General features: G+C 49.2%; 3 protein-coding genes across 9 annotated transcripts; 2 read left to right on the top strand and 1 right to left on the bottom strand.

The window, feature by feature from the left end:
* Positions 1-344: 344 nt before the first annotated feature.
* On the bottom strand, positions 345-1,298 carry LOC120958529 (ubiquitin-60S ribosomal protein L40). Its single transcript, XM_040381399.2, has 3 exons — positions 1,186-1,298; positions 722-951; positions 345-637 (listed from the first exon to the last, which is right to left on the bottom strand). The coding sequence occupies exons 2-3, from the start codon at positions 945-947 to the stop codon at positions 477-479; spliced, it is 387 nt and encodes a 128-aa protein (XP_040237333.1). The 5' UTR covers positions 948-951; positions 1,186-1,298; the 3' UTR covers positions 345-476.
* A 413-nt stretch (positions 1,299-1,711) lies between these two features.
* On the top strand, positions 1,712-4,572 carry LOC120954994 (cleft lip and palate transmembrane protein 1 homolog). The gene is made up of 3 exons (XM_040375407.2): positions 1,712-2,009; positions 2,084-3,731; positions 3,814-4,572. The coding sequence occupies exons 1-3, from the start codon at positions 1,935-1,937 to the stop codon at positions 4,095-4,097; spliced, it is 2,007 nt and encodes a 668-aa protein (XP_040231341.2). The 5' UTR covers positions 1,712-1,934; the 3' UTR covers positions 4,098-4,572.
* A 422-nt stretch (positions 4,573-4,994) lies between these two features.
* LOC120954993 (ral GTPase-activating protein subunit beta) lies at positions 4,995-12,626 on the top strand. Of its 7 annotated transcripts, XM_040375402.2 has the most exons (16): positions 4,998-5,333; positions 5,413-5,632; positions 5,917-5,946; positions 6,042-6,440; positions 6,508-6,768; positions 6,840-7,256; positions 7,417-7,584; positions 7,968-8,075; positions 8,151-8,291; positions 8,354-8,891; positions 8,963-9,177; positions 9,496-9,657; positions 9,955-10,095; positions 10,173-10,730; positions 10,818-12,273; positions 12,339-12,626. In XM_040375402.2, exons 1-16 carry the CDS (start codon positions 5,142-5,144, stop codon positions 12,451-12,453), a joined length of 5,121 nt encoding a protein of 1,706 aa, XP_040231336.2. In that variant the 5' UTR covers positions 4,998-5,141; the 3' UTR covers positions 12,454-12,626. The 7 variants fall into 7 exon arrangements, with proteins under 7 accessions (XP_040231337.2, XP_040231340.2, XP_040231336.2 ...); XM_040375403.2 differs by lacking the exon at positions 9,496-9,657 and having other exon boundaries at positions 4,995-5,333; XM_049609492.1 differs by lacking the exon at positions 5,917-5,946 and having other exon boundaries at positions 4,999-5,333.
* Positions 12,627-20,664: the final 8,038 nt, after the last annotated feature.

Genomic DNA, 20,664 nt, shown 5'->3' with positions numbered 1-20,664 from the left:
GGCGCTGAACCGGTTTTGGTGCCGTGCAAGATATGGGACCCGTAACGCCCGATGCCTTTTGTTGATTTTCGTCAATATAGCCTAATCCCTACGCAGCTGGTGCGGACCCAATCGGGTGGTTGTATGCCTGGGACGAGTGGTGCATTCTTTACTGCAAAAAGAGCCACCTGTCAGAACAATATTTCTCCTGCTTCCAATTCGACCATAAAGAGTGATTAATGATTCTTCAGATTGTCATCATATCGTTGGGCATTTGTTACAGATGATCTTGGAGCACATTTCTGCCATCCAGCGGTCCGGTAAATCTACCGCACAGAACACAACATCATCATCATTACACGACGTTACGTTTTGAACCTCTCGGTGTTTTTATTCCTTTCCACTGATGGTCCAAACATGTACATAGTTCCACAACGCTTCACTCCGCTAGAGTAATGAAGGAAACAAGCACAATCGCGTTGTATGCATGTAACCGTCTACTTCAGCTTCTTCTTCGGGCGCAGGTTGTTGGTGTGGCCACACTTCTTCTTGCGGCAGTTGGTCGCTCTCGGGTGCAGGCGTGCGTAGCACTTGCGGCAAATCATCTTGTCGCAGTTGTACTTTTGAGCCAAGATACGCAGAGACGGCTCAATGATACCTGAACGAGAAGAGAAACAGCAGTTTAGCAGTTTAGAGCGTGCCATTTCCGTGCCCAGCAGCAATCTCGTGTGCAAATACTTACCACCACGGAGTCGCAGCACCAGATGAAGGGTCGATTCCTTCTGAATGTTGTAGTCGGAGAGAGTGCGACCATCCTCCAACTGCTTGCCGGCGAAGATCAGACGCTGCTGATCTGGGGGAATGCCTTCCTTGTCCTGGATCTTTGCCTTCACATTCTCGATCGTGTCCGAAGGCTCGACCTCAAGTGTGATGGTCTTGCCGGTGAGTGTTTTCACGAAAATCTGCATGTTTCTGTAAACCCAACAAGAGGAGGAGAACGAACAACTTTAGTTTGACATTCGAGGTTATGTTCACACCAGAGCTTGTGCCTCGCTGTCGCACGAAATACAACGGATATGGGGGGTTTGTAAATCACAAAAACCACTATCACGATGTAATTTCACGTTTAGCACAATTCGAGACAAGTGCATGCAACTTTAAAATCATTTATTCCATTGAATTACGCTAAAATCGACGCAAACTCACCCAACGTGTCTGTTCGCTGGTACACTTTGACAGGAAAAGAAAAACGACAGGAAGTTTTGACAACGACAAACACCAAAACACCAGGTCAGATCATGTGCAACTATTGACACTACACGTGCCAACGCAAAAACGAGTTTGACAATTAACTGTGCTTCTGAAATATAAATTAAGTTTTAATCATTGATTTAATATTTTTTATGGATTATTAAAAAAACGATTCCACTAATGGTGAATTGATAACAATAAATATAATTCTGCAGAAAATTGCAATGGTAACTGTCCGCACAAAAGGAGTCCTCAATTAAAAACTCTGTGAACTTCTGATGCGACTCAAATAAAATAACCGATATGCTTGCTCTCTATCTTTAATAATGTGCTGGTTAGTTGGAAGCAATTCTCCTGAATAATTTCCATACATTTCTATGAAATATGGTGTGCGTCAGCTAACGAACATGAGGCAACCTTCTCCTTCTCCAGCATATCACCACGTCACTACAATGTCAACATGACAGTTGTGCTATTTTTTTCCCTAGCGGGTCACGAGCGAACTTCAATTAAGGGCTTTTTTTATATTTTTATATCGGAAGCTGGCTCCGATAGTTTGCCCGTGATTTTCTTCCGAGACTCGTGCTCGACAACAAGTGGCCAGAACCAATTGGCCGCGTAATGAGCGAACTGTTGTCACAGTGAATCGTTTTCTTGCAACTAATTAAGGACTAGTAAAGTGATAAGTGAAACAACCACACAGAATGCCGAACGACGATAATGGCAACTCTACGGCAGAAAGCGAGCCTCTCGCACCTACCGACCAGGCTGATGCTGATGTAAGTTGGTGTAATTATTAAGCTAAGAATATTGGATGAAAATTTCACTCCTCCCCCCTTTCTCCCTGCATCAGGGTGTCGCCGTTCAAGGACAGCCCGGAGCACAGCTGCAACAGCAGCAACCGTCGCGCGCTGAATCGTTCTTCGCCATCACCAAGTCGCTGATCATTCGTGCATTGATTATTTATTTCATATCATCATTCTTCCGCCGTCCCGCCCCAGACGCCGGGGTGAACCAGCAGGCCGCCGCGGGCAAGTCGAAGATAAACGCCTGGAATCTGTTCGAGAATGGGACCGTTTTCGATTTGCACGTGTACATCTCCGAAGATCAGTACGACGTGGACTTTAACAATCCAAGTAGCTTAGTTTGGCTACAGGAAGGGCTAATTTACGGCGATTGGTACGGAGGCCGCGATGGTGACGGCATATTTACACTCAATACTCAAATCAAAGCTTCCGAGCAGCTGATGAACAATGGATCGATATACCTGCATACCTACGTCACGAAGACGGGCCTCAGTCCGAATCCGTCAGCCGGGGAAGATTTTGCCGGCAAAAACATGGGCCACGCGAGAGCAATGCTGAGCAAATACAAGCGGATAAAGCGCACCAAAACGCACAACTTGCTGGCGGGCGAGAAGGAAAAGTTCGAAAAAGAGTTAGAAGATGCACTGGTGGACGATAAAATCCTGGCCCACTGGCATCCGAACCTGACCATCAACCTGGTGACGGATCAAACGAACTGGGTGAAGGGTACGGTGCCGCCGCCGCTGGATGAGTACATCAAATTTCTCCCAGGCGGACAGACCTACCTGCCGATCGTGTTCTACAACGACTACTGGAACATGATGCGGGACTATCAGCCGATTAATCGCACCACACCGGTGCTGGACCTGAACCTGTCCTACCAGCCGCTATCGCTCTTCAAGTGGCAGCTGTACGCCGCCCAAGCGATGCGCAACAAATGGGCCAACAACATGTTCACGGAGGCGCTGTCGGGCGGCTCCGAGACGGACGAGGACCAGGACTCGCTGAAGGAAGCGCTGCTCGACACGAACCCGTACCTTCTGGGCGTCACGATCGTGGTGACGCTTCTGCACAGTGTGTTCGAGCTGCTGGCATTTAAGAACGACATCCAGTTCTGGAACAACCGCAAGTCGCTGGAGGGCCTTTCCGTTCGCTCGGTGTTCTTCGGCGTCTTCCAATCGCTGATCGTGCTGCTGTACGTGCTGGACAATGAGACCAACTTTATGATTAAGATCAGCTGCTTCATGGGGCTCGGCATTGAGGTGTGGAAAATCCAGAAGGTGGTCAATATAAACGTTACCAAGGAGAACCGTGTGCTCGGCTTTCTCCCGCGCATCACCTTCACCGACAAGGGATCGTACGTTGAGTCGAGCACGAGGCATTACGATAATCTGGCATTTAAGTATCTCGGATGGGTGTGTTTCCCGCTGCTGGTGGCGTACAGCGTGTACAGCGTCCTGTATCAGGAGCATAAGGGATGGTATTCGTTTGTGCTGAACATGCTGTACGGATACCTGCTCACGTTTGGCTTTATCATGATGACCCCGCAGCTGTTTATCAACTACAAGCTAAAGTCGGTCGCACATCTGCCGTGGCGAATGTTGACCTACAAATTCCTCAACACCTTCATCGATGACATTTTTGCGTTCGTCATCAAAATGCCGATGATGTACCGAATCGGCTGCTTCCGTGACGGTAAGAAGACTTGGCAAATGCGAAACAAACCTTCCATTATTCCATTTCACGGTAAAACGTAATCCCTTTTCTCTCTTGGTAGATATCGTGTTTTTCATCTTCCTTTACCAACGCTGGATCTACAAGGTTGATTCGAAGCGTGTGAATGAGTTTGGATTCTCGGCCGAAATGCTGCAGTCCAAGGATGAAGGAACGACATCACCGACCGCTTTGCCGGAGCCGATCGCCAGCAGTGGCGACGAACAGCCGGAAGAAACTGTTGGTAGTCAACCTGCCTCGCCCAATGCAAAGAAAAGGAAGAACAAAAAGTCTTCCCCCAAGCGCAAGGGAGCTAATAAGACGGCCACGGATAAGAAGGACGACTAGTAACGCAATATGCAAACACACCATTAGTTACTCACATAACTAGAACGCCGCTTTGCGCCCTTTGCTTGGAGCGAACAGCCGGAAAAGCACCACTTGGGTGTGTGTGTGTGTGCGCGCAGGCAACCGGTGGCCCCGTAATTGTATCTTGTATTGCGTTTATTATGCTAGTGAATTTGTTTTTCTACGTAAAGTATATTTAATTTTGTCCTAGTTGTTAGCAAGCAGTGTAGTAGCAGCAGTATAACGACCACCCCACTGATGATCACACCCGATCCAGCTGTAACCAATAATATGAAAGCTTTACTAGGTTCATTCGTTTCTCAAAAAGACTACGTTTAGCAGTAATAGTAGTGCCGGACGGAAGAAAAAAACGAAATGAGCTGTGGTATGTTTTACATGATGCAATTACATGTTAGTGTAGTATGATAACTGATGAAAGTGTGAGTTTCAACACCGAACAAAGGGATAACTGGAATGGCTGTCGCCGTGTTTCGAGCTGAATGGATTCATGATGACACACTCTTGCTATCTATCACCTCAACAGGCCAGTGTACATCATGTTGATAAGCGTAATCCTATTATCTTTCGTACTGCTTGTTTAGATTTCGAAACACGTGTTTCGTGACCCATCCAGGACTTAATCTTTTGTATGATCAGCGTTCATTTTAATGTTTCACATTATATTTATATGTTTTTTAACCTTTTAAGCTATGTATGACGAAAATAGCTCAAAAACTATTATAAATCCGGTCGATCCTCCCAAAATAAAAAAAAAATCACGTTTTATTCACAACAACCCCCCACGTGCAATTCCACAGAGGAAAAACATCGAACCCATTTAAAAAAAGCTCCTAAAAACATCGCAATAATATCGCGCACCCGCTTTCACCGCGCGTTGACGATCCCTGCATACATATGCCACCTGCCTGTCAAAACAAAGCAACATCTTTCGCTGACGAAAGCAAATCTCAGTTTGTGTTGTTGTGTTTCGCACCTTTGCCCGATTACGGATCCCGTGGTAAATGGCAATTTAATTGAGTTATAATGTATTCCGAGTGGGCCTCACTCTATCCGGTAATTGCGGAAAACATCAACAACGCCCAGACGCAGAGCGTGCTCGGCAAGTTCAGCACGGTCGGGGGCCGTGATGTAGCAGCTGTTGTGATCAAGCAGCTAGCCAGCACCTTGGGCATCACCAACAATGCAGAACCGAGCAATCTTCACACCGACCAGGAGGTGCGTATCCCGCTAGAGCATTAAAGAGTAGAAGGGGGTTTCTTCACTCACCACTCACCCCACATTCTATTTCACACAGGTGCAATGGTGCATGGATGTAATTTGTCATGGGTTGTCGCTGCCGCTGTCGGAGCACGACATCATTAAGGACGGTGTGAACATCTACTGCGAGTGGATCAGTGCCGTGCTGCCCCAGACCAAGCTCAGTGTGCCCCGGCCAATAATCGACGATCCGAACACTTACGTTCGGAAAATAATCAAACATTTGTACAATCTCTTTGTGCCCCGCCCTGGAGAAGGTACGGATTGAAAGAGTGTGTGGCCCCACTTGGGGGGCCAGTGTTCGAATGCACCAACATCAACAACAACAATGCATGCATTCTCACACGTGTTTCATTGTGTGCGTTTGTCTACGTGTGCGTGTGTATGCAACGGTGTATAGTTTGCACCGATTTAACCACTTTTTTACATAATTTGTCTTATGTGTGTGCACACGTGTGATTCCTGTAGCCCTATCTATCCGCACTCAAATTGGCACTAACTAACTCCATGCACTGATTTTCCAATCTTTCTTCGTTTCAAGTCTGGCCTTTCATTTACGAAGAGGAACTAGGTGACCGCTTTTCTACTTTGTTATTCTTTTGCTGCTTGCTTCCCCGGGCGGAATGTGCTTTACTAACCGACCCCCTTTGCGCTACCCTTTTGCAGGTACGGATACGATCAATCGGCAGGCGGTGCTTTGCCATCGTGTACTACGCACGCTACAAGACACGGCCCAAAACTCGCAAATTCTGACGGTAGAAACGTGGGAAGCATTGCTGCTGTTCCTGCTGGCCATCAACGAGATTCTGCTCGCTCCACCGATCGTGAAGGACGACGTAGGCGATCAGCTTTGCGAGCGTGTGCTGAGCGTGCTGTTCGAGGTGTGGCTGCTGGCGTGCAGCAGATGCTTCCCATCGCCATCGTTGTGGAAAACGTTTCAGGAATCATGCGCCGCCTGGCGTCACCGCATCGCGCTGGTGGAGCAGTGGAATCGAGTAAATCTGGTGCTAACGGCGAAACTGCTCGAGTTTACGTACGGGCCAGCTTTTCCGGAAATGAAAATCGGTAAGTCATGCCTTAAGGGATGTTCTAATACCACCTGACCACTGAACGCTGCTTGTTTTCGTTGTAGCCGATGAGGACGCACATCTTGTACCGGACGGTATGACCAACGATGGAATTGCCCAAGCTTGGATACGCTTCCTGAAGATCCTCGGTGCGCCAACGGATCTGTGCTGTCCGCAGGTGATCAGCCGCACACCCCAATTCATCCAGGCGGTGCTACTGAACGCGGACGGTATCGAACCGCAGCATCATCCCTGTTTGCTGAGTCTGCCGCAAATTTTCCTCAAAACCATGAAGGGAATTGCCGGACTGGTTGACGCTTTCCTTGGTAGGTGCTGTTGCAGCGTTCCGTTCCGACCTTTGATTGTTTCACGTGACAATTCTGTCCATTTTCATAAGGCATAGCGCAGTATAGAATGGACGAGAGCAATCTCCTCGAGAGCATCAGTCAGCTTACATTCACAAACAATGCAAACGGTGGTGGTGGTGTTGGTGGTGGAATGCATTCGAGTAGTGGATCCGTCATTAGCTTTAGACACTCCGGAGGCGAGATCAAATCGAGCGTACTGCGTGCCAGTGGAGGGCTCGGGGGACTTGGTCTCGGAGCCGCACTGGGCGTAGTGGGCAGCAACGCCGCCGCTGGCACCGGTCCGACGGGATCGGCACCGGGTGTAGTCTCTAGCGGTGGAGGTAGCGGTTGCATAAACAATGTTAGTATTATAGGTTGTAGTAGTAGTAGTTCGAGTGCTGGAAGCGCCGGAGCTGCGAATGGTGGCAATGTGGGATTTGGTTTTTCGTACGATACATCAACCGCAGGTCAGCAAAAACAAAACAAACCCTCACCACGTTCGTTAACTGTTGGCTGTGTGTACTAACTAAATTTAACTCATTCTTACCAACTGCCAAACTACGCTCATCATCCGACGCATTCTTGCCAAACACACACATGCACACACAATCGCGCGCAAAATAATAGCCGAAAGTTTGGGATTTTGCAATAGCAAGGCGGCATTACTGATCGCCGACACGAACGGCGGGGCCAATTCTCCAACTCCTCCGCTGCAGCGCCGGCTGGCGAAGAGCTTCAGTGTCGCCCCATCGCTACCATCAGCACATGCGGTCATATCGATGGCGCAGGCGAAGGGTGCGTGGAATTTCGTTTTGCTTGTTTTCGTCCCGGAATGTGTGTGTGTCTTGTGTTTGTGTAGTCGTTTAATCTCTAGGCTGCTCTGTACGCTATGAGTTCAAAAGTTTCTAATATTTATTAATTTTTCACCGATTTTCCCGATTCCCAATTTCGATAGCGTTCGTTGTACAATCATAATTTGCTGTAGCGCACCATGTTTAACCAGCCATATAGCCGTTATGCTCCATGTTCGAACATATGCTCATTGTAGAGTAGCGATTTTTCGCGTAACCGGTTTCATCGCACTGTTCAATGTCTCGAAAACACATTTTTCATTCTTATCCTATTGCAAATCATTCGCAACGACTAATGTTACCCCTTTCGGTCCATGTGTTTGACAGGATTTACGAAAGGATCGTTCAGTGGGCTTACTAGCAGCCGCAGCACGTCATCTAGCCACCCGAACAATGTACCACAATCGGCTTCTCTACCTTCGACGGGATTTTCGTGTAAGTTACGCTGCCCCGGGGCCGGCCACTATCAGACTCAACAATCGCGTCCGCTTTTTTCGTTCTCTCCATCAGCGATGCTGTCGTTATGCCAGGAAAACCGATATCCTTTAGCGGCAAACCGTCCCAGATGTAACAGCATCTTGCATCTCTTCGGCGAATGGCTGTTCGATGCAGCGCACATCGGCGGTGACACGTGGATGCAAAACACCAAAAGTAAGAGTTGTTCGCTGTTGCATTAAAATCGTCGAACTCATGCCATTTTGAACCATTTTTAGAGCGAGCGGCCGAAGCAAAACGGCGCCCTTCGTCCATGATTATGGACAATCGGAAGGGCAGTTTATCGCAGCCACCTTCCCTGTCCGAGGTGAACGACGTTTCGCCCGGGCTTACGATCGACAAGTATGAGTCGGGCAAGGCGGAAGCCCTGGGCGCACTGTGCCGCATCTTCTGTGCGAAGAAAACGGGCGAAGAAATTCTGCCCGTATACCTGGCCCGCTTCTATATGGCACTGCACCAGGGGCTCAAGACGAACGATAGCCGGGAGTGTATGGAAACGCTCGCCAGCATACTGTACAACTCGTCCGACCTGTTTCGCATCGACCTGGAAGGCATACAGGTGCTGTTGCCGTCGTTCATTAGCGCGCTGGAGCTGATTTTGCCCGAGAAGGATCTGCGCATGCGGTCGCAAAACGTGCTCATCAACAAAACCGAGCTGCGACGGGCGGCGATCAACATACTGCTCTCCATGCTGGCCCTTCCGCTACACTTCCAGACGCTCCCAATACGCGACATTATGGGTGGACCGAACGATCGGTGAGTTCAGTTCGGTGATCGATCTGGTGGAGCGATTTTCGATTTTATTTGATGTATAACTCCTTTTGTAGAAGCATTACGTTCCTTCATCTCAAACCACGCCTTATCAACATACTCATGAATGCGTTGCAAGTGGAAACGGACCCTCAAAATACGCACATGCTGCTCGGTGGATTGCACCTGTGCGTCCAGGACTCGGTAACGTTTGAGGAGACGGAGAATGGTTCCGCGGAAGCGCTACATTCACTGCATCCGACTGCCGAAACCTCCAATCTGCTCAGCTCGGGTAAGCGTTCCGCGGGACGGTTTTCGAACCCTATTGACTGTGTTGTTTCTCTTCTTTCATATCACCGCTCGACGAATTTCACCGCAGCATTTGCCGCTTTGATTATATATAATTCTTGTATTTTCTTTTTTTTATACTGATTTCAATGTTTCGTTTGACTGATCTCTCAACTTCTGATCTGATATATTATTGCTTTTCGCAAAAACATATCCTTTTGCGAACGATCAACCGAACGAACGAACGAACGAACGAAACATTTGTCATCGCACCATTTTATCGCATCATTCACCGCACCTTTACCACGCCCCTCACCGCTAGCCTGCTCCGAGAAGAGTGCCTACTCCATGAACAGCGCCAATTCCAGCATCGGTGGACACAGTACCGCAACACTTAGCAATGAACCTTCTAGTTTGCCGGCTTTTGATGATTTCTCATCCGACATTATTCATGAGTTAGAATTGAGTTCATCTGCAATTTATGGTAATTAGTTAGTTTTTTCTTTTGCTTGTTCTCCCTTTCCCGTTCCCTCAATACACCCCTCTTGCTATGGTATACTACACTATCCCAACAATCTGTTTTCTTTTGTTTTAAACTTTTCGTATTCGTAACACCTTTGCTGCTATCGATCACCTATTCAAAGTGCACTTGTTGCGACTCAGCACACAACCGTAGCTAGTGAGAATCCTATATAGAGTGTCCCGCATTAACCTCTCGAAGTAGATTACCAAACTGGCCACAAATATTTGTATCATAATACCTTTCCCCTTTCCCTCGCAGATAGCGCCCATGCGTTGTTTGTGCGAGCGACCTACTTAGTGTGTCATCGGCTGATTTCGTCGTGGAAAACGGACCTAAACGTATCGCTGGCAGCGCTGGAGCTGCTTACGGGATTGGCAGGCATGCGTGTAAAAGACTCTGGTGCGTTTATTGCAGCACCATACCCAAATCTACTAGTACCTTACACTAATGAGCACTAACTCCAACTATCTCCTCAGATGTTCTGGAATGCAAACGAGCTGTAAAGTGGATCTGCGATTACATCTGCTACCAATGCTCGAGACCCCCGCCTGCGCACATTAAGGACCTTCACAGCACGATCGTGGCAGCGTTCCAGTGCACCTCCGCCTGGCTGATGAACCATCCGTACCTGCTGCAGGACAAGGAGTGTCTTACGATCGTGCTGGAAGTCGTGGAGCTTGGCATATCGGGCTCGAAAAGTGTCGGAAAACCGGGCGAACCGGTCAAGTACAAGGACGAAAAGGAGCTCAAGCCGGCCAGTATGCGTGTGCGCGATGCGGCCGAAAACATGCTGACGATGATACTGGAGCAAATTGATTACTTCCCGAACGAGTGTGGCAAGCAGTCGCTATCGTCGTTGTTGGACGAGGTAGTTCTGGCCAAACATTCCAACACATCGGGAGAGTATGTGGGAGAGTTGCCCCAAGAGCAGGCGATCAAAAAGTTTAAATATTTTGTGACGGAAAATTCGACCGTGCTCGCGTTGTTCGAGGAACCGCTCGGTAACGATCAGGATCCTCAGCCAACGGTTACAAGTAAGTGCTGTGGGGTAATGTGCCGCTTTGAGCTACTTTTGAGCTACTTTGAGCTAACGAATGCAATCTTTGTGTCTTTTCTTGCAGTTCTCATTCGCGGTCCATTCGGACGTCACGCCTGGACGATGCAATTGCGTCATCTGTCCAGAAGCAAATCGGGCACAAAGTATCATGCGCCCAACCCGGGCAGACCGGTGCCCATGAACGACATTATGATGCGGCAGGAAATGGAGTACAAATACTTTCCCGACTCTGTTGACCGTATACCACCGTGTGTGGTAGATTATTCCATTCCGACACTGGATTCAGCGGAGCAAAAGATTGGCAACCAGTCCACCAAACAGCTGGCCCGGCTAGTGGAGCAACAGGTGGGCTACGAAAAGTTATCCTGGGCCGAAACGGAGTGTTCCGTCGATGGGCTGGGGCATGCACAGGAAGCATCACCACCGAGCGTCTGCCACGAGTTTCAAGCGGCGAGACTGTTTCTGTCCCATTTTGGATTCCTTACCATCGGCCAGAACAACGCTAGTGGACAAAAATTGGACGGCAGTGCACCGCTGCTAACGACGCTGGACACATCCAAGCCAGAGTTTTGTCAGGATTTGAGAATGTTGGATAAAATGTCTCCCCGGTCCTGTGACACAATACACGTGTTCTACGTGAAGGCCGGTCAAAGCACGGAGGCGGAAATCATCGGCAACATGGATCCGGAGAATCTCTCCTCGATTGAGCCGCATTTTTGGAGGATGCTGTACACGATCGGCTGGCCAGTGGCGGTGCAAGAGCACGCGGGCTGGACCGGTTTCATCGGCACCAGTTGGAAGATTCCGCGAGACAATAAACCCTGTGCGCAGCAAGGCGAGCAAAAGACCGGCTCGCCGGAAGAGTGGAATCTGAATGGGGAAAAGACGGTGCTCTACTGGGCCGATGTTTCCTCCGAGATGGCAATCGTGGTGCCGAATCGTAACAACAAGGTGGACCTAACGACCGGCGAAGATACAGGCGCAGGCGACGGAAGCGGTTGTGCCTCGACGACGTACGAGCGTAGCGTAAGCGAAATACAGCCCCGCTCGTCCTCTGTTTCGACCAACCAGCCACGCCAGTACTCGCTGGACAGTGAATCGGCCCGCTATGGTTCGATGAGCAAATCGGCCGATCCGATTCCGCCGGTGCGCCGCAGAACGGGGGCAACCAAACCGAGCACGCTGTACACGGCACCTTCGGCCAAGATTTTGCTCGTTTGGCTGGAAAGCTACGAGGATCATCTAACGTTCCCGATCGATGGACTGCTGCCCTACACCCGGGCCGGTTATTCCACCCAGCACGGGACTGTGGCGTCGATTCCATCGAGTGAATGTTTCATCATCTATCTGCACGCACTTTCCTCGAGCCTGTTGCGTGTGAAGCTGCAAGGACCGGTGGGCCGGATGAACTTTGCCATCCCTCTAATAGACGGAATGGTAGTGAACAAGCGCGTGATCGGATCACTGATTCGCCAAACCGCGTGTAACATGGCGAAACGAAAGCGTTTGGATAACGATTCGTAAGTTCTTCGATCACATAAACCTCACTCGTGCTTCAATAATATCCTTCTTTCCCTTTCTTCAGCTATCAACCGCCACACGTTCGACGCCGCATCAAGATCCAGGAAATGATGCAAAGATATAAGAAAGATCTGACCGAGCCGGAGATGCTGGCTGACTTATTTAAATCGTCTATATAAGAAGAAAAGCACCGATTGCACCCGCAAACAAAAAGTATTAACACCTTTGCATTAAAATAATCAAACTACAAATCGCGTTCCGTTCCAGACTTAGTTATACTAATATTGACACCACTGTTATTTGAATCTAAAATGTTCAAATAAACGTTATTATTTAACTTATCGATCTTTAACTGATTTTTTGCCATTTTTTATGTTTTCAAATTCCACTATGAAAGCAGAATCAATGGAGTGGTGTGTGGGTGTGTGTGCATGTGCTCAGAGAAGTAAAAAGGCAGGGTTCGCTGTCGTTGTAAGTGCAGTTGAGGGTGCGTTACACATCCGAAGAATATCATTACTTAATTACAAACAAAAAGTGCTTTTTTACATTTATGCTCATTAGTTTAGACATTCTCTAGCTTATACCTCACCTCATTTACGAAATCCTGAATCTGCCTCCGCTTCCAAACGGCCACAGCAAACGACAGGGGGCACCATGGTAAATTTTGTTTTCATTGAGCATGTGTGAGTGTGGTTGCGTAGCAACTCGCGAGATCCCTCCGGGTTCGTACGATCGGGCAGCGCATCTCACCACCAGTACCAACTCGTTCGCGCAACACAACGGTCGTTTGAGCAGGAGGGCGCACGATTTTTTGCGGGCAATGTTGAGCAACCTTTAGTGACTGAGAGGCAAGCAGCAAAGCAACAAAAAAAAGCAGCGTGTCTTGGCGTTGACAAAAGCTCAATTTGATTAAACCAAGAGCCCCACACAAAAAAAGTGCGCTTTTTAGCAGTGTAATTGCGTTCGATGAGAGAAGAGAGTGTATTTGACGCAGAATAAAAGTGCACGCGATAGAAGAGCAGGCTGTGAGCCCCTGGGAAGGCGATCAAACATGATGTTGCGTGAAGTGTGTCGGTGTGATTCTTCTAACACTGCCAAATAGAGTGAGTGAGTGATTGAAACTCGGTTCTGTGCGGGGGGTTACAAGTGCTGCTGGCGCTTCCGGTTGTTGCAGTTTGTGCGCTAGGGTGCGGCAAGAAGATTGTACGTAAAATCCGGGCCAAAACAAGCACACAGCACCCAGTGCATCGAAGGTGGCTCTGGTACAACACCACACCCGTAGTGTTCCTTGGCCGTTGCGCTGCTGTATGTGTACGAGCAAATTGGAGTGTGTGTGCAAGTGTGTGCGCGAGCAGAGTGTGGGCAGCGAGAGAAAGAAAGGGGAAGCCCAAAAAAAGGGGCAATAAAGCAAGTGACGAAGAGAGAGAATTACAATCCCCTGGAATTTGGTAAAATATTTTCACGATTTTCGTCGTTCACGGGGCAAAACAAGGATCGTCGAAGCGGCCGGCGCGGGCTACCCACCAGTCCCACGAAAAGCGGATACGCAGACAAAGGCGCAACCGCGCACCGAACCACAAGTGTACAGCACGTGCATGAAACAAGTGCGTGTGTGCGGGAAAGAATCTTCTTCTAAGCCAAAAAAATCCTTACAGGTAAATTATTTCCCATCGCCGCAAAAGCTAGAATGAAATTGTTTCTTTGGTTCGCTGGTTGTGATCGTATTTTAGCCACATTTGATTCCGTGCGTAACGAAGAGTTATATGGATGCTTTCGGAAGAAAACGATTTTAGGGTTTGCAAGAATTTCTTAGTAAAGTGATAAGTTTAATAAGTTGCTCAAGTGTGTGTGTGTGTGCCTGTGGAACGAATTAAATGAATGAAGTAAAAATGAAAATAACAAATGCAAGCCGCGGCGGCGGCGGCGGCCCGCGCGAATGCAGTGCGCAGACTCGATAAATATTCAAGTCGAGCGCGCCTTGCTGTTGCTGCAATCGGGGGGAAGGGAGAGAACACACTGCGCCATAGAAGGTAACGCGGGGACAGGGGTGGAGCGGCAGCCGCAGCAGTGGCCCAAAGAATGTGGCGATCGCGCATCCTTTTTGTGTGTACTGGCGTATGTTTGAACACGCAACACGGACATCCTACGATCGTGTCTCCTCCTGCGCGGCGAGCATGCATGCATGCAGTCGGACGGAAGAAGCCCGAGAGAAGAAAGATGTAAAACGTGATGATCATGCTCGCCGTCGTCGTCGTCGTCGTTGTCGTCGTCGTCCCCACTGTTATCCCGTCCATTTCACGCGCTTCGCTCCATGCGCGCTTGCGCAGAACCGTCGCTGTCTCCTCTTCCGCCCGAGTTTAAGTGTTTGCAATGTTTCCCTGTTGTTTTTTTTTTTTGGTTCCTGAGCGGACGTGGCCGATATTCCTGGCCTGGCCTGGCGTAACATCCTGGTGTGTGTGTGTATGTGTGTGTGCATGTGTATAAGCAGAATCATTTTTAAAAATTGTCTAAAGAAACGACGTGGATTGTAGTGGTGTGGTGGCACGTGTGTGTGTGTGTGTGCTTTTTTTCTATATCGATCGCACGGTTTTGGTCCGCTTTCGTTCGGCAACATCGAAAAGGAGAGGAGGCTATGACAAACCCGACGACGACGACGACGACCCGTTTTTCGAGCCATCTCGAACCAGTTTCCCTCCCAGTGTAGGCATTTTCTCGCCGCGCCCGAAACCCCCCCCCCCCCCCCCCCGACTGTACACGGTGATGGTGGTGGTGTAAGGGCTGCTGCTGCTGCTGCTGCTGTGTCCCTTTCTGCAACAATTACAGGAGCCCCCCACAAAAGGGCGCAAGGAAGGTGGACACGGAACAGCCCGACTAAATACCGATAACCGGTAGCAAGCAAAACGGGCAACACGGTGGCAAATGCTGCTGTGCTGCTTGTGGGCTTGTTTGTTGCTTTTATGCTTGAGGATTTTGTTTTTCGCTTAATTGTTGCTTTCAATTAAAATTCGTAAGACACGAAAGAAGAAAGAGAGAGAGAGAGAGAGAGAGAGAGAGGCGAGAGGCTTTGGTTTGGAGTACGCCCGACAGAATCGCGTTGCGTGAGCTTGTGTGTGTGTGTGTCTGAGGGTGTTTTTTTTCGGTGACTTTTTACTTTTGCTAAATTATCTGGTTTTCTCTCACCGTCCTCCTCCTCCGATGCTGGTGGTGTGCAGCAAAACAACATCGATGCACATGGAAAGAATCACATCCTTTTTCCTTTGCGCAGGTAGACACACACACACGCACACACCTTGCTGACCGGTGCCGAACCCTCTTCAATGACGTTCAATGAAGCCCTTTCTAACTGGCCAGCGCGTTTTTTTTTCTTTTTCTTGTCCTTCCGAAACCTGTCCCTCTAGCCGAGGGACCTCTACCTGTCTCCTGCCCCGAGTGAGCTAAAGAGCTTTAGTGTTTGTTGTCAAATTTATCTTATCTCAAAGTGATTCTCTTAAACCGGCTGTGTCGAGCGAGAACCATGAGAAACCGCGCGGTATGACATGTAACGTCCCTCGAAATCGTTCACTGCACTGCACTGCACAGCCATGCACTCCCCATTCAAGCACAGCTGAATTAACGCAAGTTGACCACGCGTTTTCTTTTATCGCAACCGGAAAAGCATCAAAATTGGACCCATTTCAAAGCAAACTAAAAAGAGAAGGAAGATAAAAAGCTCAATACCGATTAGCGCAGGAAAAGGAAGTCGGCGGGGGAAAGGGGCTGCGGTGGGAAGCAAACAGAAATTACTACCGATGACTTATTCTAATAAATCAATCAATTGGCCAGTCCGGTAGCGTTCTGCCACCAACGATCATCACGAAGCATTAAATGAGCAAGCAGCCAGCCAGCCAGCTCTGCCACCTTCCCAAGCGCCCGGTGCGGCCGCCTATCGGTTGTATGGTCATTTTCGATTTCCACAATACAGACAGACCAGACTTCTCTCTGTTGCCGCTGCCGCCGCCGCCTGTGGGCTCGAGCTTTTCAACGCTCGTTCAGCTCGTTGTGCGTATGATGATGATGATGAAGATTTGAAACCTAATCCCAATTAACATCTTTGAACAGCCCAACACAAGCAGACCAAAGCCCCCCAAAAGTACTTATTTATGTGAAATTATATATAATTGTATAATCGAATTCTGGGCGCAAATGTTGAACTCATCACCGAAACAGCACACACACACACACGCAGCAGTCGATTTGGGTTTCTTTTTTTTGGTTTTCTGTCCGGTCGGTGGATGCCGTTCTGTGTCTCCACTTCAGAACTTCAGAACTACTTGACTTGAGGGAAGAATTCAGTACGGATGGGTGAAGGGGCCAGCAATAGCTGTAGTACATGTGCTTTGATTCAGCAATTTTCGGTAGCCACCGCATTTTCTGGTGCCTCATCTTGCCTCATCTCTCGGCCAGTCTGCGCTCAAAAACGCTCCCTTGCGCATTTGAGCGAGTCGTTTCGGGGCTAGTTTTCGATTTCTTGCCCCTTTACTCCCTACGTGCTAGGTGGACAACAGGCCCGGGAAAGGGAAAAAAAAAACGTGTCCGGGCTTCATAATAGCTAATATGAGGAATTTTGCTTTGTGTCCCAGCTATGTCTGTGTGCGTGAGTGTCTGGTTTAGGCGATTGATCTCGTCTCTCTCTCTCGCACGTCGTCGTCGGGAGTGATGATCAAAACAGAATTATGTTTGAATGCCAAAAAAAAGCACACACAAATTTCGGCATTAGAGAACGAAAGGAGAGAAGAAGTCGACGGGTTGGTTTTTTGCTGTTCAATCATGCCCGGATTCGAGGAATTTGATGTTTTACCTCGCCGTCCAGTAACCAGTAGCGCGTTTGTTAAAGAAAGGAAGAAAGGAGAGTGGTGATCGGTGCTGCTGCTGCTGCGGCCTGTTGCGGCGTGATCGCAGCCTGATGAAATGGAATGGAGCAGTGAATCAGACACGGTGGCACTTCCGCACTACCACTGGGGAGGTAGCGTTTTCCTACCATTCGATCGGGGCTCGCCATCGTTCAATCGATCGAAAATCACTCAATTCTTGCAGCTGGCCCATGACACTCGCATTCGCTACGGAGCACAGCTACGAACCATGGCGTGGCCAAACCGCGCCACTTCCGCGAGTTGCCTAAACTTCCCAGCGAGCAGCACTGCTGCTAGGACGAATGTTGTGAAATTGTTTAGAGAAATTGGTCAGATGCCACCAAACGACATGGGAACCACAGAGGGGGATGAGACGATACGCGCGTTTTACGCCAAAAACGCCAAGTCGTGGAGGGAAACAGAAACTAATTTCAATCGATTGGTTCAATTCATTGAATTATTCTAAAATTGTAATTTCACGATAAACCTCCATTATGGTCTCTTGTGTTTTTGTTGTTGCTGTAGCTGCCTTTGGTAGGTTGTTGGTATGGCAAAAGGGCCTGAGTCATGCCACGCTGGCGCACTAATGAACGGCTGTTACAGTGTGGTCCACCACCAGCCGCCGGTTGCTTGCTGTACGGTTAATTTGTGATTCCTGTGCAGGGCAAGAATGCTCAATAACGACGGACGGACGGAGCAACGACAAACGGATCTGTACGACCCGCGGTCATATATTGGATTGGTTCGCGCATGTGTGCGCGGGCTTGTGAATTAGTTGAGGCTGGAGCGTTGCGCTCTTTTCGATACAGTGCGGGACAGAACAGACAACGTGATCATTCGTACAACAAGTATATTGCATAAGGTTGAGTTACTTATTGTTGTGTGAAGCTTTCGAAGCTTGTTGATCGCCAATAGAAACTGTGAGAAAGGCAGATTTGCTCTCTGGTTGCTAGGAAACGCAAGAGGAACGTGAAATGGTTGCTACTCTCATAAAAAGAAATACAGTATGCAACGAAAAGGAGATCATAGAGCAGACAACCCCTAAAACCTGATGGCGACTTCCCGGGGATGCACTGGACTGGACGCTGGTGTTCAAAAGCCATCTTTTATCTGAAGCCGCTACATGTAACCAGCAACGTCTCCTGCGCGCATCTCGGACTCGGACTAAGCCGGACAGGGACGGAACGAAGCAGGAAAGAAAAAAAAAGGACACCAGGGAGCATCCCGCTTTTCAAACACTGGACTGGAAACTGGATTGGAAGTAAACGAATCGTGGAAAACTGAGCGCTACACCCAGCCGCATAACTAGACACCCGGGGCCACCGCGGGCAGCTCAAAATAATTGAAGCAAACCGAGAACAAACAAGGGGCTTAAGCAAATACGCACACACCGACGAGGCGCAAAGCACCGAAGCTAAGCGGTAAACAATAGATTAAGCGCATACATACATAAGTACATACTCTGGCGCAAAGAAGGTAGCGTTGTGAAAGAGTGCTCCTTTCCGTAGAATCCGTTCTTGTGTGTGTGTGTATATGTGTGCATTGAGGAGGAGGCGGAAAGCGAAAGATTGGTAGAAATAATAAGAGGAAATGGGAGAACCTTTACGTAATTGAATAGACAAATATGGTAATGCTAGAAATTCCGCTTCGTTACCCAATAGATGCATAATCATCGGATGTGTGCCGGGGAGGTGCTTTTATGGATGACATCGCCGTCGTCGTCTTGGCCGTCGCGCGACATTACCGTGGGCCACGGATCAGTTTTTCCAACCCCCCCTGCGGCGGGTGTGTGCACGCTGATAATAGTGTTTTCCTCTTCCCGCCCCTTTGCACAAGGTGCGCAAGCAGAAAAGAAGCAGAATAAATAATAATCCAGATGGAACGCTCCGGGCTCAAGCGGAGCTACGAAAGACTTCAACGATGGTGGCGATTTATAGACGACGAACCCCCCGCGCGCTTGATAGTTGAGTGAAGTTCGTGCGTTCGTCGCACTGTGCAGTTTTGCGCGAATGTAGAACTGAATGTGGCTGCATTGATTAGAAAATGGTAACCCCTTTTTGGAGTCATAAATGAGTCACTGCTCGGCTTTTGGTCGGAGATGTGTTGTTCTGTTCCAAAGCTAGAGAATGGGTGAAAGGGACAGGACAACGATTACGATTACCTATGCAAAATGCTCCACCAAACGGCATACTGCGGGTGTGCAATAAAAGGCAACGTAATGCCGGCGAGCGGCGTAGGGAAAGCATTGTGTGTTCGGCCATATTACATACCATTGTATGGGGTCCAGAGATTAGTGTCAAGCTTCGCGAGGTGAAAAACATGGGTAGGGGGGAGCAACCCCAGAACTATCCCAGAGCGGTTGGAAGTTGAAAGAGAGCAAGCAGCAAACAAGGGGGTAAGAAATACTCCAAACCACTCGATGTCGGCTGGAGGCCAAACTCTAGACAAACGGGAACGAGCAACCCTCCTCTCCATGGGGGGGTGCGCCAACCGGACAGTGCCGCTGGATGCGATCGGAGGGAAATGGTTCGCGCTGGTATGCGTCGTTTGGTGTGTTCGTGTGTGTCTGTGTGTGGTTGTGCCACGGTGTGAAGCTGCGAAGGAAACGCAACGTTCAGGCCATCGGGCCGATCTACCTGCCTGCCTGCCTGCACAAACGCCAACAACGGGTGTAGCCACCATCGCTGGCTGGCTTCGCTCCACCACACCACACCACAGACACACGCCCCGAACCACAAACACTGCTCGTGAATGCGATGCGAAAGAAAAACTGTGTTTTTCTAATGTTTGTATTACGTGCTCGTTTATAGTAAAGCCTCCCGAAGAGCGGAGAACGAAATTCGTCTGCGCTGTCTGCGTCTGAAGCGACAAGGAGCACGAGAAACACCCAGCAAAAAGGTGTAACAGAATGAGAGAGAGAGAGAGAGGGAATGCGCAACTCAAGAGGCTCGAGCGGCAGCGCGGCAGCGCGGGATGGAATGTGTGAGAAGCCGGAGCGCAGCGCGGTTTCTCATGGCATGCCTATCCCGGGGAGAGCCCGAAAGGCGCACACGGCACAGCATCATCGACACCATGCTGAATCACGTTTTATGGTGGCGCAACAGAGAATCCGTTTGACCGAAGGTATTTGCTGTGCGCGCCAGAAAGAGACGGCTGCGCCCGGGCGTGAAGGGCTTTGTCGAGGATCGGATCGTATGCCCATGGATGTGTGTGTGTGTGTGTGTGCTGGCATGTACACAGGCGCAGGTTATGAGGAGACCGAAACCAGGTGATTTCTTGGCGAGGGGCATGAATAATTAAGCATAAGGTGAAAAACTCCACTCCAGCACTACTCCCCCCCCCCCCCCCCCCCCCAATCCGACCCACCGAGCCGAGGCCGTAAGGTTGTATGTGTGTTGAGTGCGTGCGTTCCTATCACCAACACCAAAAGGGGAACCAGGAATCGGTGTGCCCGCTGTGTATTCCGAACACGCGCAGGCAGCCACTGCCACTGGCCAGGGC

The sequence above is a fragment of the Anopheles coluzzii genome, chromosome 3 (assembly GCF_943734685.1).
Source record: "Anopheles coluzzii chromosome 3, AcolN3, whole genome shotgun sequence".
Taxonomy (NCBI): Eukaryota; Metazoa; Arthropoda; class Insecta; order Diptera; family Culicidae; genus Anopheles; species Anopheles coluzzii.
This window is presented reverse-complemented; position numbering and strand designations above follow the sequence as displayed.